At 39.9% G+C, this 15,013-nt stretch overlaps 2 protein-coding genes across 15 annotated transcripts in view; both read right to left on the reverse strand.

Moving 5' to 3' along the window:
- The window catches only part of DCUN1D4 (defective in cullin neddylation 1 domain containing 4), a 45,760-nt gene extending 45,019 nt beyond the window's left edge, over nt 1-741 (reverse strand). For 4 of the 13 annotated variants that reach the window (XM_033513920.1, XM_033513918.1, XM_033513919.1 and 1 more), the window contains exon 1: nt 632-741. In XM_033513920.1, the coding sequence (XP_033369811.1) occupies nt 632-656 (25 nt within the window). In that variant the 5' untranslated portion in view covers nt 657-741. Of the gene's footprint in view, nt 1-448; nt 611-631 lie in introns of those variants that run through there. The other 9 variants (XM_015624197.2, XM_015624198.3, XM_033513934.1 and 6 more) reach the window with 7 other exon arrangements.
- A 7,142-nt stretch (nt 742-7,883) lies between these two features.
- CWH43 (cell wall biogenesis 43 C-terminal homolog) overlaps nt 7,884-15,013 on the reverse strand; it is a 28,137-nt gene continuing 21,007 nt past the window's right edge. For both annotated transcript variants that reach the window (XM_015625161.3, XM_015625160.2), the window contains exons 12-16: nt 14,507-14,656; nt 12,073-12,217; nt 11,399-11,460; nt 10,243-10,398; nt 7,884-8,723 (exon numbers count right to left, since the gene is read on the reverse strand). In XM_015625161.3, coding sequence (XP_015480647.1) covers nt 8,636-8,723; nt 10,243-10,398; nt 11,399-11,460; nt 12,073-12,217; nt 14,507-14,656 — 601 coding nt within the window. In that variant the 3' untranslated portion in view covers nt 7,884-8,635. The remainder of the gene's footprint in view (nt 8,724-10,242; nt 10,399-11,398; nt 11,461-12,072; nt 12,218-14,506; nt 14,657-15,013) is intronic.

Raw genomic sequence — 15,013 nt, forward strand, 5'->3', positions numbered from 1 at the left:
GGCACACCAAGTCGCCGCACGGCCCGCTGGGATTTGTAGTCCGCCACGCCGCCTCCCGCTACCCCCTTGCGTGGGGCCGCAGCCGCAGGGACTCCACCTCCCACCATGCGCCGCGGCTCCAGTCCCCCGCACAAGCAACCCGGTTCTCCCGCACCGACCCGGCGGAACCCGCTGAATTCACCACCTCCCGTCTTTCCCTACACACGCAGCTCCGCAGCCCGCGCTCCCCTCGGCAGTCCCGGCTCTCTCACAGCCGGCCACGAGGGCCGGCCGGAGCCTCACCCGCTCGCCGGCTGGGTCGGGCAAACTGCGTCACACCCTCCGAGCGCCCCTGGCCCTCTCCGGTGCGGCTGCTCCCGCCCGCTCCCGCCCCCGCCCCCCGGGGGAGTGCGCCGAGGGCCGCGGGGCTCCCACTGTCCCCGCGGGGGCCCCACCGCCAGGCACGCACACACCGGACCGCTCCGCGGAGGTCCCGCACCCGCGGGCCTGAACGTTTCCCCGGCATCGGGAGTCCCGGTGGCGCGTTCGGCCAAGCCTCACGGGTCAGAGGCAAGAGAAACCGCCCCCAGCCGGGCGGTTCTTTTGGCCAAGCAGCGGGGCGGGCGGCGGGCCCGGCCTCGGCGCTACTCACTGACAGCGGCGGCATCCGAGTGCATTTTCGTGCAGCGCTGCACACGCCGCCGGCCCGGCCCGGCTCCTGCCCTACTCCCAATCCAGAGCCTGGGCACGGACACCCCCGCCCCGCCCATTGCCCGCGCCCATTGGTTCGGGCTGCCGAGGGACGCGGCGAGTTCCGCCCTCTTACTGGGTGACGCTGCTGCCACTCTGCCCCCGCCTGCCCCGCACCACCGCCCCGGCCTCCCATTGGGCAGAAGGCTGAGGCGGCCGCGCCTCCCTCCGCTCTGACTGGGCTCTGGCGCTGCCACTTTTTCCCGGCCTTTAAAGCGCGTGCAAAGAGCACCACTTTGTGTCACCCGCGGCGCTGATTGGCTATGGGGGACCAATGACCACGCCCACACACCGATACGATTGGCTGATATTGGAAGGGGCGTGAACTCAGGGCTGCCCCGCCCTTCAGGGGCTGCGGGCGGGCGGGGAGTGCCCGGGCCGGGGTGGGGGGGCTGGACTGCGGCACTTTTTTGTTGCTCCGTGATCCCCACACGGTGTGGGGAAAACACCGGCTAGTCTAGGAAGATTTCCTTATTTCTTCCATCTCCCTCTTCCAAAGGAGAACAAATGGCAAGCTGCCACTGCCAGCCGAACGCACACAAGTGTCAGGTCAATGTTACAGCAGCGGCAGGATGGGCGGTGGGGAAACCTGGGGCCAAGAGCGCTCCTTGCGGGACCATGACAGCGGCTCATGGCCCTAGGTATTGTTCTCGATCCTGGAAATCTAGCGCGCGGAGCCAGCCTCCTTTTCCTCTCCTTGCACAAAGAGGTCGCCATCCCTGAGCCGGGGGAGGAAGACAGCCTGCAGGTCATTGCTGCTTAGCATGCGAGCTCGGCATCCCGTGTCGTTGCAGGGATAAATGCCGTCCCTGGCAGTACCCGGTCCTGAAACACAGATGCGAGGAGACTGCTAGAGCAGCGTCTGTGCACAGTCGAGAATTATAAAGACAGAACTGAGTCATGGAAAAAACCCTTCCGCTAAGAGGTTAAGTTAAAAGAAAGTCAAGGACTATGAAGCTGAGTGCCAGAAGTAGTGAAGTAGTGCCAGATTTAAGGTAAATGTCCCTTTGGAGTAATGCATTAATATACAGTCCTGAATTAACTGATCACGGGCCTATTTGTGTTTCTTTGGGGTTTTTTGTAAGCTTTGCCTTGCTCAGTGAGTCAGAATGTGCAAGTGCAGATGATTTATTTTGCTTATGTTTTCCACTGCCTGATTTTAAAAGAGGATGGAGTCCACAAGAAAATGAATCCACTTTTCAAAAGTCATGTACTAAAACCCACATCAGAACAATGAAAGCATGCATTATTTGAAATTCTTACTTACTAACTCGTTGAAATTATTCCTATAGAACTTCCTGCCTCTATCTCAGGATATTTTCACCATCTTTTCTTTAGCTCAGCTGGTTGGTGTTAATAACACTAAGGTTAATAGCACTAAGATTCAGTCTCTGTATGAACCATTTATTTGAGACCTGGACTCAGTGATCCTTGTGGGCCCCTTCCAATTCAGAATATTCTATGATTCAATGAAACCTCTGCAAAAAAAAAAAAAATAATTATAAAGCAATGAAAGTATTAAGCTAGGTTTCACTTCTTTGGTAGTTCTATAACCTCCCACATGCCAGACATTCACATTAGTATGTGTCATCCCAAGTTCTTATACCCAATAGGGGCACCAATGAGTAGCAGTTCATCTGATCTAATTCTGGTTTAAGAGGAACAATTCCTTTAGGGGTGTCTGTTTGTTCACTTGACCATAAAAAGCATGCAGGCTGCTAGTTCAGAATAAAAATGTATTCAAAAAGAAAACTTCTGCCATGCCTTACAAAGTTGTAAATTGATACAGATATAAAGAAAGGTGCCACAGAAAAACCCTTTTTGGTTATATTGGAAGACAGAAAAGTTTATAGTTTCCCCCCTTTTATATTAGTCTAAAATTAAAGATGCTACTTGGCCTTAACAATATTACCTTAGACTACAGCTTCTGTAACTACTTTCATTATAAATTCTAAAGCAAATAGGTTTGACAAGCAAAACTTCAATATATTTTTGAATGCACAATCCCTGACCCTTAAAAACGAGATCTGCAAAGAAATCCACAGGGAAACATAAAATAAACTTTGTTTTCTTAGCTTCTGCCTGCTAAACAGGGGATTCATGCATCAGCCAGAAAAGACCTGCCCCACAAGAACAAGATCCATTAAAATATGCACCTTAAGTCCAACCTCAAGAAGTTATAAATTATCCTCTTTTTTACCACCAGCTGTAAACCACTATGGAGGTCTCCAAGCCAGTAGATGCTACAAAATCAGGCCTGTATTTCCTTTCTGAAGCTTGAGTTTATAAAATGCAGAAATGCTTCATTTTACATAGAGCAGATCAATCAGGTCATGGCTGATCAATCATTGTATTGAGTCACTTGGCAAGGTTCTGATAGCAGAAGGACAACTTCTGTGAGAAGCTGCTAGAAACTTCCCCTGTGTCTGACAGAGCCAAGGCCAGACAACTCCAAGACAGACAAATCAGTGATGGGGCAATGCCTCTGTGGTAACATATTTAAGAAGCAAAAAAAGTTCAGGCACAGATGTAACTGTGGCCAGAGAAGTGAGGAGTGAGAATACATGAGAGAAACAGCTGTGCAGACACCAGGGTCAGTAAAGGAAGGGGAGGAGGTGCTTCAGGTGGTAGAACTGTTATTCCCCTGCAGGCTGTAGTGGAGCTCCATAGGGTTTTCATAATCCACCTACATAGCCTGTGGAAAACGCCACACTGCAGCAGGTGGATGCCCAAAATAAAGGTGTGACCCCATGGAAAGCCCACACTGGAGCAGGATCCTGATAGGACTTGTGACCCTGTGGGAGATCCAGGCTGGAGCAGCCTGTTTCTGAAGGACTGCACCCCATGGAAGAGTGACCCACACTGGAACAGTTAATGAAGAACTGCAATTCATGAGAAGAACTCAGGCTGGAGTAGTTTGAGTAGGACTGTATCCCATGGGAGGGACCCCACACTGGAGCAACTGAAAGACTCCCTGAGGAGGAAGCACAGGAGAAACAACATGTGATAAACTGACCATAATCCCCATTCCCCATCTCCCTGAGCCACTGTGTGGGAAGAGCAGAAAATTTAGAATATAAGTTAAGCCCAGAAAGAAGGGAGGGGCAGGAGGAAGGTACTCCTAAGATTTGTTTTATTTCTCGTTGTCCTGCTCTGATTTTGATTGGCAAAAAATTCAATTAATTTCTCTGAGTCAAGTCTGTTCTGCCAATAATACTGAGTGATCTCTCCCTGTTCTTATCTCAATCCACAAGTCATCCACTGTATTTTCTCTCCCCTGTCCAGTTGCACAAGGGAGTGATAGAGTGACTTTGGTGGGCATGTGGCATCTAGCCAGGGTGGAACCACCACATGGACAGAGACAGCTTAAGCAGTTCCACCATTAGTGTCTTAATACTAACCCTCCTGGCATCCTTTCTTTTGTGCCAATGCAATCACTTGGACAGCTAAATAGCAAGGTAGGTGAAAGAGCAAGGCTGTCCTCAATGCTCTCAAAAAGCAAAAAATCCCAAAACAGAACTCCCCTCAACACTTCATTTAGTTTTGTTTATTTGTTTGTTTTCCCGGCCAGCTGAATATCCAGATCTGGCTTACTACACATATGTGCAAGTGCTCCCATCAAAGCACAGGAAAGGAATAACAAACCATGGAAGTGGAGAGTGGCAGCAAATGCATCTGCCACTTTACACACTGTTAGAGCAAACTTGAAACTGCAGACATTTTTTTCTTTTTTCTGAAGACTGCCATTCTTTGGATTTTTTTATGTTTGCATTGGTTTTTTTTAATTGATAGCTAAAATGGCAATCACATAAAAAAATTTAATTGTGGACTGTGAAAAATACTTTATAAGATGAGAAAGAAGAGCCATTTACTCAGTTATATCTTCTTCACTATCAGGAAACAGTGCAGATGCATCTTTGAGAAAGAAATTCCAAAAGGAATATCAGACTCCGGATTGCTAAAGCCATTGTATCTCTTGAATACTTTTATTCACATTGCTTTGTTTAGAAACAAGCTTGAAAGTTAATTTTAAGCACTAGAATCACAAGCTATGATGTGTTTTACAAGTCAGAGGGGGAAGAGAATTGTTTTGAAAAGAAAAACATTACAAAGAAAAGTTTGCCAAACATTTAGAAAGCAGATAGAACAGCAACAAAGCACAGTGCAGGGTATTGTGAGAAAATAAACAAAGTACCTACAAGAGGACCAGCAATCATAGTTCCAAATCACTTGCAGATATGAAAAGGCAACTGACACCCAAATCAACACAGCTTTGTGTAATGCTTCTGGAAAAGAATTTTCATCCTCAGAGTTACAATGAAAAAGCTTAACACCTGTGAGTTACTCCTGCTTGGTATTAGCAAACTGTACTAATTATTACTAATTGAGGACCTCAAGTGGCAGAAAGTAGCAGCTGCAGATTATACAAACTCCTTGAAAGCACTACTCATTAAACAGTTCAGCTCGTTTTAATCTCCCAGTCCTATGCACCCATACTATGTTCCCTGTTAAAGTGGAAAGGCCTGTTCTCTGACTTGTTCCATGTTACTTTGGCCCCAAAGGTCCTTCAGTAATGTCCTGAAAACACATGTTATCTTACATACATGAGAAAAATCATGTTTTAGGGCAGTTCATACTTAAATTCTTACATTCCAGTTATTGTTTTCTTTCAGCTTCAGTTTAAAATTTTACATTCGCTTCATTCATCATGAGGCAACTCCAAGCAGCCAAGCTTGAGAGCAGGTAAGAATTTCTTCCTGAGCCCTGGGGGCACATCAAAACAGCCAGCAACTCTGTCTGGGGCCACAAAGCTCCCTCACTATCAGCAGAGGACTGTGAACATTCTCAGTGTTCTGTTTCAGTGAGACAGGTGGGAACTGGCTGCCTGTTAAGTTAAGCTGCAACAACTTGTTTCAATAACATCAACTCTGGTTCAAAACCAAAGGGTGTGTCCAACTCTTGCTCAGTTTGTAGCTGCAACACTGTTTTTGAAAATGGGAAATAGCAATTTCAAGATTTTCTTAGCCCAAGAGGTTTGAACTGGAGCTCCCAGGTTTTGGACTGCTCTGTAACAACAGTCACAGAGTCACTGTGCCTGAGTCAAGACAGGAATATATCTGTAAGAGGAGACTGGAGTCTCCACCCTGCTAAAGAATCTAGCACAATTACTCTCAGAAGTTGCTCTCATATAGGTTACCTGGAGTTCTTTTTTTATTCCAAGATACACACTGGTAGGCCCCTGGTGTACTGCCGTGTCTTCCTCTACATTCCTACTAACTTCAACTGACCTGCACAGAATTTCAGAGGATGTGATTTGGAGTACAACAGAATACATATTGTTTTTAGAAGTCAGATTTATGTAATCTAGACCTGTTACCACAAGCAAAAGTTCAAACCTTTAGTAAATACTGCTTATTTTATACATCTTTTCTTTGCATGCCGTCTCTGAAAGCATAAAGATATCCACAAACCTTTTCTTTCATAACATACTTTCTTATGAAAGCTGAGATGAAGAGAGTATGACTAGAAAACTAAAAGATTAGTCACACACCCCTGCAGCAAGACCTGTTCTAGCACATTTCTGTCATAGCTGGAAACAGTGATTGTGACTTAGATATATAATGCACATTTTTCTAAACTGCTGAGATACAAGGGATTAGATAAGTGTGTAGATATAAGGACAAATAAAATTTAGTTTTAGCTTCCCCATTCTAACCACAGAGGTAGAACAAGTATACAAACAGTTTGTGGTCATGTTTTTTCTTATCATTCTGACAAAATAGTGCAAATGTCAACAAATATTAACTACCAATTGCATACATTAAACTACACAAGCTAGTTAAAAGAAGAGAATATTCAGGCTTTAGATTTTTTCACTACATGTGGTCAACATGAACCTTCCTAATGGGGTGAGCATCCTGTAAAAAATCCATCAAAATATGCTCAGAGACTTTGAAGATTACATACAGATATGATTTGTAATCTGATCTGTTATACAAGTCATGTTACAGTGTCTGGCTTCTTGAAAAATATCTCCATTCTATTTTTTAATTGTTAAAAAATCAGGAGTTTTCAAGATTTTTGTACTTATACGTAGCATTTCTTGCATTTCACATTAATAAACTGCTCACATTACAAGGTATTTGCAAAGCCAGCCTGTGGAGAATGTTAAGTAATGTGGCAAGATAATGTTATGTGTTCTACAGACTATGAAAAGGCAAACCTGTGGCTGGACGTGGCTAGCTCTGCATCAGAGCTAGCATGAGAGCATGCTGACAATAAACGAGGATACTCAGAACAATGTGCAACGCTGGTGCCAGTGCCAGCTGCTTTTGCAAGCTGGGAGGAAGAAGAGACAAGGGCTACTGGTGTTTGCAGAAAACTGCAATAAAAGAACAAAGAAAGTAATTTGTATCAGTCCACAACATAATTTATCCTGTCTTGCTGGAGAGTCACACAAAGAATAAGTTCAGAGGGCTTGTAAAGACACACAGACCATAGGTGAAAAATTATTTCAACAATAGCTGGTTGTCAGTTACATCTGAGATAATGAATAAATAACCACTGAGACTTTTAAATGCCTTTCAGATATCCTCTGTCCACAAAGACCAGTGATCAGTTTCACCCTCAGAAACACAGCTCTAAAAACCAGGGAGCAAAATGATAGGTGACCAGAGTAAAGTGACAAGTGTGGTGCTGGCAGCAATTACCTGACTCCGCAGAACAAGAAACCCTGGGTGGTAAAAATGCATCCTGTATTTGCTTACATAGAGAAACAATAAAATTGAGTTCAGTCAAGCTGTTCTTAAAAGTATATGGCAAAGACTTAGAGGGAGAAAAAAATCCAGCCTCTTTCCTGCAACATATCCTATTCCTTATAGTTATGTTATGCTTATATATTACTGGAACAACACCCAGTATTAAATACCAACATCACAAATGTGGTTTCCAAATTGAATGCATCACTTAATTTACCTAACATGTTTCTCACAAGCAGGAAACATCCTTTGGACAACACTGAAGATGTCCTCATTGTTAAAGGGAAGCTCTGCACATATACTGAAGGATCAGGAGCTAAATATAAAACCCATTGCCACGAGAACCTGAGAAGACAACATTTTACACAGTGTCACATCTTTTTCTTTTCTCTTCTTTTTTTTTTTTTCTTTATTATGGTTCATTTTAAGTAAAAGTTACAACCAACTTTTCTCCCTTCTCAGAAACCTCGTTATGTTGAGCATGATAGTTTTTAATTCTTTGTCAGTGTGTTCATGTATCTCATAACCATCCTTATTCAGAGATACTCTCCCTTTTGTAAAAACATTGAAGTGTCTAATATCCATATATGTCTAATATATTTATTCTAATAAAATGAAGTCTATTAAAGTCACCTCTTTTTCTCCAGTATTATGAACATCAAATTGTTGTAAAAGTAATTTAAGAATAAAATGTAGAATAGCAGCAGATGTAAATACTGTTTGAGTTGAAAATGCTCACACTTCAAACACATACTTACTGCATCTCTCCCAATTTAAAAATACACTAGTTCCATTCCTATTTTGAAAAACATAAGGCCGAGATTTTTATTGCAATAGCATTCTGATACTTGATACCTCCACAAAAGCAGAAGAAGTTGTTGCCACAGCAAGTTCCCACCCTTGCTTTGTTGCATACAAAGCAGGTATCTGGCCAAGGTAAATACCAGTTTACCAAAATGCATGCATCTTCCCTCCCTCATAGAGATGGCAGCTCATTGAAGAAGAAAGGCAGCAGCTCCATAGACATTCACAGTGTTGTGCAGCATGGGAGTTGCTCATCCTTAAACAGTGTAGTCCTTTGGACTGCCAATTCAGTTTCAAGCAGCAAACCTTTCCTGTTGGTCTCAATAGTATTTTATTTTCTTCCTCTAATTTGTCCGTTTAAAATATTTAGGGGTGCTCATATGAAAGTGATGAATAGGTACATAATTATGTCCATCTTTATAAGATCCAAACCTAAGAAAAATATTCAACAGAGCAATACTATTACAACATTATTTAACCTAAGTAATTAAATCATACAATTACTACCCTACTTCTGAATGTCCTAGGCAATTTATTTCAGAAACAGGCCCCATCTCTATTAAATGTAAATCAGGTTCTAAGTACCCTCTCCTACTAAAGGTTTTTGAGTATAGTGGAGACAATTAATTACATTGATTCTGCTGATGCTATAGGCAGTCTATTATTGGAACTCCAGATGAGAAAGCTGAGTTTTGCATTTATCTGCTTGAATTCTAAGCTACATTTTTAGTCCCAGTTTCAATGGAGATACAATTTAAACACCCATAGTATCAAAATAGTCAAAATAACCCTGTTATTAATATTGTACATTTTGCTTTTGAAAATTGTGGTGAAAATTGTAGTTTTTCATTCCAAATTTAAATGTGAAAGTTTTGACAACTGACTATTATGGTAGACAGACTTGCAAAAGTAAAATGGAGTACTTATTCAAAATATCAGTGCTAAGTAATATTTAAGAGCAGTGCCATTGTATTTCTAAAGAAGTAGAGTTAATCAGAAAAAGCTAAATCTATTCCAATAGGGTAAACATTTTCTGATTATAGGCAGACAAAAAAAATGAGGACAAGATTCTGTGCTGAAGTCAATCAAGAAAAATCTGAAGGTGAATGCTAACTGTAGGCAAGTTCCATCATGTGGAAAAGTCTGGGCAAACTCCTGCTTAAGACAGGAAGCCAGTGGCTGAGTGGTACATAAGAAGTGAGTAAGCTCAACTGTTAGATGTATATGAGAAAGTAACATATTCTGCATTATGCAGGTTAGGAGTAGTAAACATGACATTACTGGGAATTATCTCTCTGTGGCAACATCTATCACAAACTTCATGACTTTTTCTCTGGTATCAATACTAGAATAAATATCTTTTTCTCTCTATCTCTTCCTTATGCAATACCAGTGGAAAAAATGACAGCAATTTAGAAATAAATAACTATTTTACATAAAACCTGGTCCTTTTTTTTTTTTTTCTTCTTGACACATGCAACATACTGCCTCAGGCACTCTTTTTAATTTTTGCTCCAATTATATGGCATGTTTTTAAATGCTTATGCAAAAAGTATTTAATGTATATATTGTATTTGATATTCTGAGTAACAATGTATTAAAAGCCCAATCTCCAAAGTGCTGAGAAACATGGGAGATCTTTTATCAGCTATCAAATGAGTCACCACACCACTTGGCAAATACCCCTATCAAACAATCTCAGAAATTGCCTGGATGAAATGAGCATTACTTGCAATTTATGCTGTGATAAAACAGTCTGTTTTTCCCAGAGTATATGCCAAATCAATTGGAAAAATGAAATTACAAATTACAGAAGTTCTTGACTCCTACTCTTCTGCTCATTTGGGTATTGATCAGTGCCTCTCACTTTAGAAATAATTTTGTTCCTAGACTTCTCTTTTATAAGATGCCAGGTACATCATCCCCTTGATTTCCTCTGAGACACACTGACCTGGGATTGAAATGGACGTCCTCAGGAACTTGGCTGGGATCAGTGACAATTCTATCATTGTCCACATAGCTATCCACGTGATCTGGGATTCTAAATTTGGCCATCTGGACTTCTGAATCACTTAAACCAGCATGAGATATGCGGGCATAACCCAGCCTGTTAAATATGAGACAAGTTAGTTTGAAGAAATAACTCAAGAAAATTTCAACACATTCTTAATGTAGCTTTTTTTTTTCCCCTAGGAGTTGTGCTTGAACTTATCAACACAATGTTCCATTTCTGTGAATCTTGCCTTCAAAAAACTGAAAGTGCTCCATAAACAGGATCATAACATCGTGTCACAAGCATAAAAACTGAAAAACTGTTTCACAGTAAAAATAAGTTCTATGTCTAAAAGCCTTTTTAAAAAAATACAGCTTTAGAATATGAATGCAGGTATAAGCTCACCAAATTTTCACTGAAGAGGTTTCAATATTCATGAAAGAAACTCAAGCATCAGTTGAAGGAATAATGAGAAAAATTCAAATTGCAAATAGAGTTTTAGTAGAGTTTTTTTGGTTGCCTTTTTTTCTTTTTTTTTACTCAATACTGTTAAGATAGCTATCAAGTTTATGACTTGTGAACACTGCAGAATTTGCATAGTTTATTCAGAATAAGCTGAATTCCATTCCAGTACAAACATGATTTACAAGCAATTTGGTATTAAAAGATATGGAGTGCATAGGTCCTGTGCCCCAAGCTTACACAGTTCAAGTTACCACTAAATCCAGCATAAAGATTGGCTGGATTAGATCAGCATTTTGCTTCCACAAAATCATAGTTCAAAATATCTATCTTCTGTGTCACATAAAAATTAGGTCTTACATTTTAGAATGAAGTTGCAAAGCTAGAGCTTTGGAAAAATGTAGTTTTATGTTACCAAAGCAGAGTAGATCTGAAGACTTTTAATGCAGAATGATGAAACCTGCAATAGTGTCTTAGCAAAATATATTCAGAGATATACCAATTCTTGGGATCCTGAGAACAATGTTTCATATACTGCCCATAATAATAGTTTAGGGATGTAAGACTCTTCCACATTCACTTAAAGATGATTATAAAACTAATAACCATCAAGATATTTAAACCTACAAATAAGTGATTCACTTTAACATACCTTATTACTCCACGATACATAATATAGCTACACCATCTGTCCCTATCTGTACTGTCAATATCCTAGAAGCGAAAGGGAAAAAAAGTCAAACAAACAAGGTAAGTGTTCATCTGGGTAGGCTTTAAATCAATAACAGGAGCAGTGTGCAAACTCACTGCAGAAAAATATTTTGCCTAAAACATTGTAATAAGGCAGAAAGAAAAACCTCACTGTTAGACATGGACAAATCAGACAATTTTTTTATATCTCTTAATGAGGAGCTCATTTTTTAAAACAAAAGAATCACAGAATTAAAGGATGCCTGGAGCTCACCTAACCCTGGTAAAAGTCACTTCAGGCAGGTTGCTCAGGGCCTTATGGAGCTAACTTTTGAATATCTCCAAGGATGAATGTTTCACAACTTCACCAGGCCCTGTTCTAATCTTTGACAACCCTGCAACTTTTTATTTCTTCTAAATTACATTACTCCCTTGAGGCAGCTGCTGTCCATTGCCTCTTGTTCTTTCACGGTGTAACTCCACCTTCTCTGCAAGATATCCTGTGGTAGCTAAAGACTGTAATTGAAAATAGGCTTGTGTTTTCTTCTCTGCCTATATTTAAGTTACTAGTTTGAAATACTAAGCTGAGGGCTTCCAATATATATTTTCTCTAAATATGTGTTATTTTTATATTACCTGCACATTTCCATTTTTTATTAATTCATTATAGTCTCTGGATCCAGGAGCTGAAGTGATGTATCCTAGAAATACAACCTGCTTAGAGCTAGTCTTCAATAGGTTTGAAACAGCTATAGCTTGGAGTTTTCTATCCAAGTCCTCTCTGAAAGAAATGGGAAAGACTTTAAGACATATACATTTTAGCTCACAATCTTTGTGCTATGACATAGTAAACCACAAATCAATCTGGTACAATTTTTTGTTGCTCAGTATTAGAGTATGAAAGTTTACAGAAATCTCATTGATTCAAAATTATCTACTACATTTGATAAAAGCTACATGGTCATGGTAGATGTAATTCACATTTTCTTTCTATCCATTACAGGAAGAACATTTTCTACTACTGTTTTGTTTTTAATACTGATACCATCACCAGGAAATGTCAATGTTAGTGTTTTGGTTATATAAGACCTTGTCTCTGCTTGCACTTAAAATTTAACTGTGCTAGCACAAGTGCATAACAAAGAACTTATATGCTAAAAGATTTTTTCTTATGGATAGATCACAGTAAATAAAGTCTTCAAGCCTGGGTGCCATAATTTATGAAATGTAACTAGAGTTACATCATCCCATTAGCATTACTTAATTACATTTGGCCTGTATTTCACATCTCTTTAACAAGATTTACAAAAGAGTTCCAACATGATAACAACATAGCGATAGCATAAGTGGAGCCTGGTAAAATGCTTCATTGGATCCCATTCCCTGTCCTTGGATTTGTCATAAAATAATGCAAAAGCAGTTCTCTTTCTATGATTCTTTATGTTATTGACTTTAAACAGTTGTGTAAATCATGCTGCCTTCTATATTTTCGTAGTCTGGACTAAATAACATTGACAGAGAGAGCTGATTTTAGAACTTGTAAACCCAAAAGAAGACAGCTATTTACAATTTAGAAAGCAGCTATGCTTTCTAAATAGTGGTACTTCTGCCTGAAGCAACTGTACTAGGGAGAAAGAGCACACAGACAGGAGACACAAAAACCCCCAAACACTTAAGAAGTCTGACCTAGGTAAATGTGAAGTTGCCTGCTCAGCTAACTGCTCTTTCCAGAATGCACCTCTCCAGAAGACGGGATCTTTTAAAGGCACAGGCACAGTTACAGTCCCACATTTTAAAAATCATATTTAAAAAACAACCCCAGTTATCCACTATTCTGTAGTCTATGTCAACTTAAGCAGCAGAAGAAAAAAATACTAAAAATGAGCAGTTATGTGCAGTATTTAGTTACAAATTCATTCCTCTCTAAAACACAATCCAATTTGCTCATTTCCCATGTGTCTCCTCATATTTTCTCCTTCATCTTTATCTCATTCCTTTGAGAGGGGATAATACAGTGTTATTTTCTTCTACTTTGACAAACAGTTTCTCAGATAGGCAAGTCTAATCACCTGTATGAGGCACAGAATTAAATTCCTTTCTAGAGTTAAAACTGGGGAGTGATTTCTGACAACCATATTTGTTTAATAAATGGAAAATCTATAAACAATTTGCAGGTTTGATGCAGCTTTTACTCAGGGGAAGGAAATGGGATACAGAGAATTCCTATGGCTTTCTGAGCAGCTTCATTGTGTTACAATATCTGCACCCTATCCATAAATTTTCCTCTCCATGAATTGTAACAATTTTTTTCTTAAATTCCAAATCTTACTACCTAGCCACAAACATACTAGATATCACACCAAATATAACAGAAATTATAGCTACATGGAGCATTCACAAAACTCTCTCTTATTAATATTCATTACACATGAGTAATCAAAACATTGCTTTCAAGAACTGAAATATATACATTATTCTTTTCCATCACTTATTTGCCTTATTGGTATAATACTGCTTTTCTGAATTCAGAGATCAGACTTCCTATTTCCACTTGCATACTCTCAGAAGAACACTAATGGGTATTCATGCTGCTGTTTCAACACTGACCTTTCTTGGAGGTTCAGATTTGTCACTTTTTTAAAAAAAAAAACAAAACATTTTTCCATTAATGCTGTCTATCTCTAACTATACCTATCTGCACTCATTGTGTAATGTAATGTATCTATTCCATATGCAAAAAGTCAGAAGGATGCTGTCCTGCATGGAGATGCATCTGTGGCCCTACCATTTGTTATGACTTAGAAGAATTGTATCTTTAAGTCTCTAGTAATTCAGATAGTAGGTTCAGCTGAGTTTTGCATGACACACTTGCCCTACTTTAAAAAATGCTTCAAAATTTTAAACCAGTAGTTTAACCAATTTTAAACTGTCATAGTATTTCTTCAAAGGTGCCCTGCTAGAACCAGTATTCCAGCAGCAGATTTTAAAGGGTACAGAAGAAATCCCAGAAGTTTGCAAATTCCATTACATGACTTTCTACACTCTATGTAAAAATAAGTAAAATACGCACTCTTCATTTCCAAAGTGAGCAACAACAAAATGAACCAGCTTCCCTGTGAAGTTGACAGTCAGGGAGATGGCAGGTGCAATCTCTCCCTCTGGAGATGGAAGGAGGTGATGGGTTGATTTTACAATTGGATACCTGGATAGTGCCATAATCCTACATGAGGAGAGGCAAAGAGATACATTTTGTGATTCACAAGCATCAAAGGTGTAAACCAAGAAGATAAATGTGAGCAGAAGATGAACAGTCACTGAAAAAAACTAAAGAGCAGAATACAAGCTATCTCTAGTGGATTTTTCTGAATATAGAAAGCTTCACTCTAAAATACTGCTTAACTACATGTCTAAAAATATATTGTCAAGTTAATCCCTACCCTAAGAATATCATTCCATAAATATGTTCTTTCACTGAGCTTTTCATGATCTGTATTTCAGACAAAACAAAATTTTATACTACCAGAAATTAAAAGGTGTTTTATTAAAAGTGGAAGTAGGTAGAAATGCACCTTTAAAA

The sequence above is a fragment of the Parus major genome, chromosome 4 (assembly GCF_001522545.3).
Source record: "Parus major isolate Abel chromosome 4, Parus_major1.1, whole genome shotgun sequence".
NCBI classification, from domain to species: domain Eukaryota; kingdom Metazoa; phylum Chordata; class Aves; order Passeriformes; family Paridae; genus Parus; species Parus major.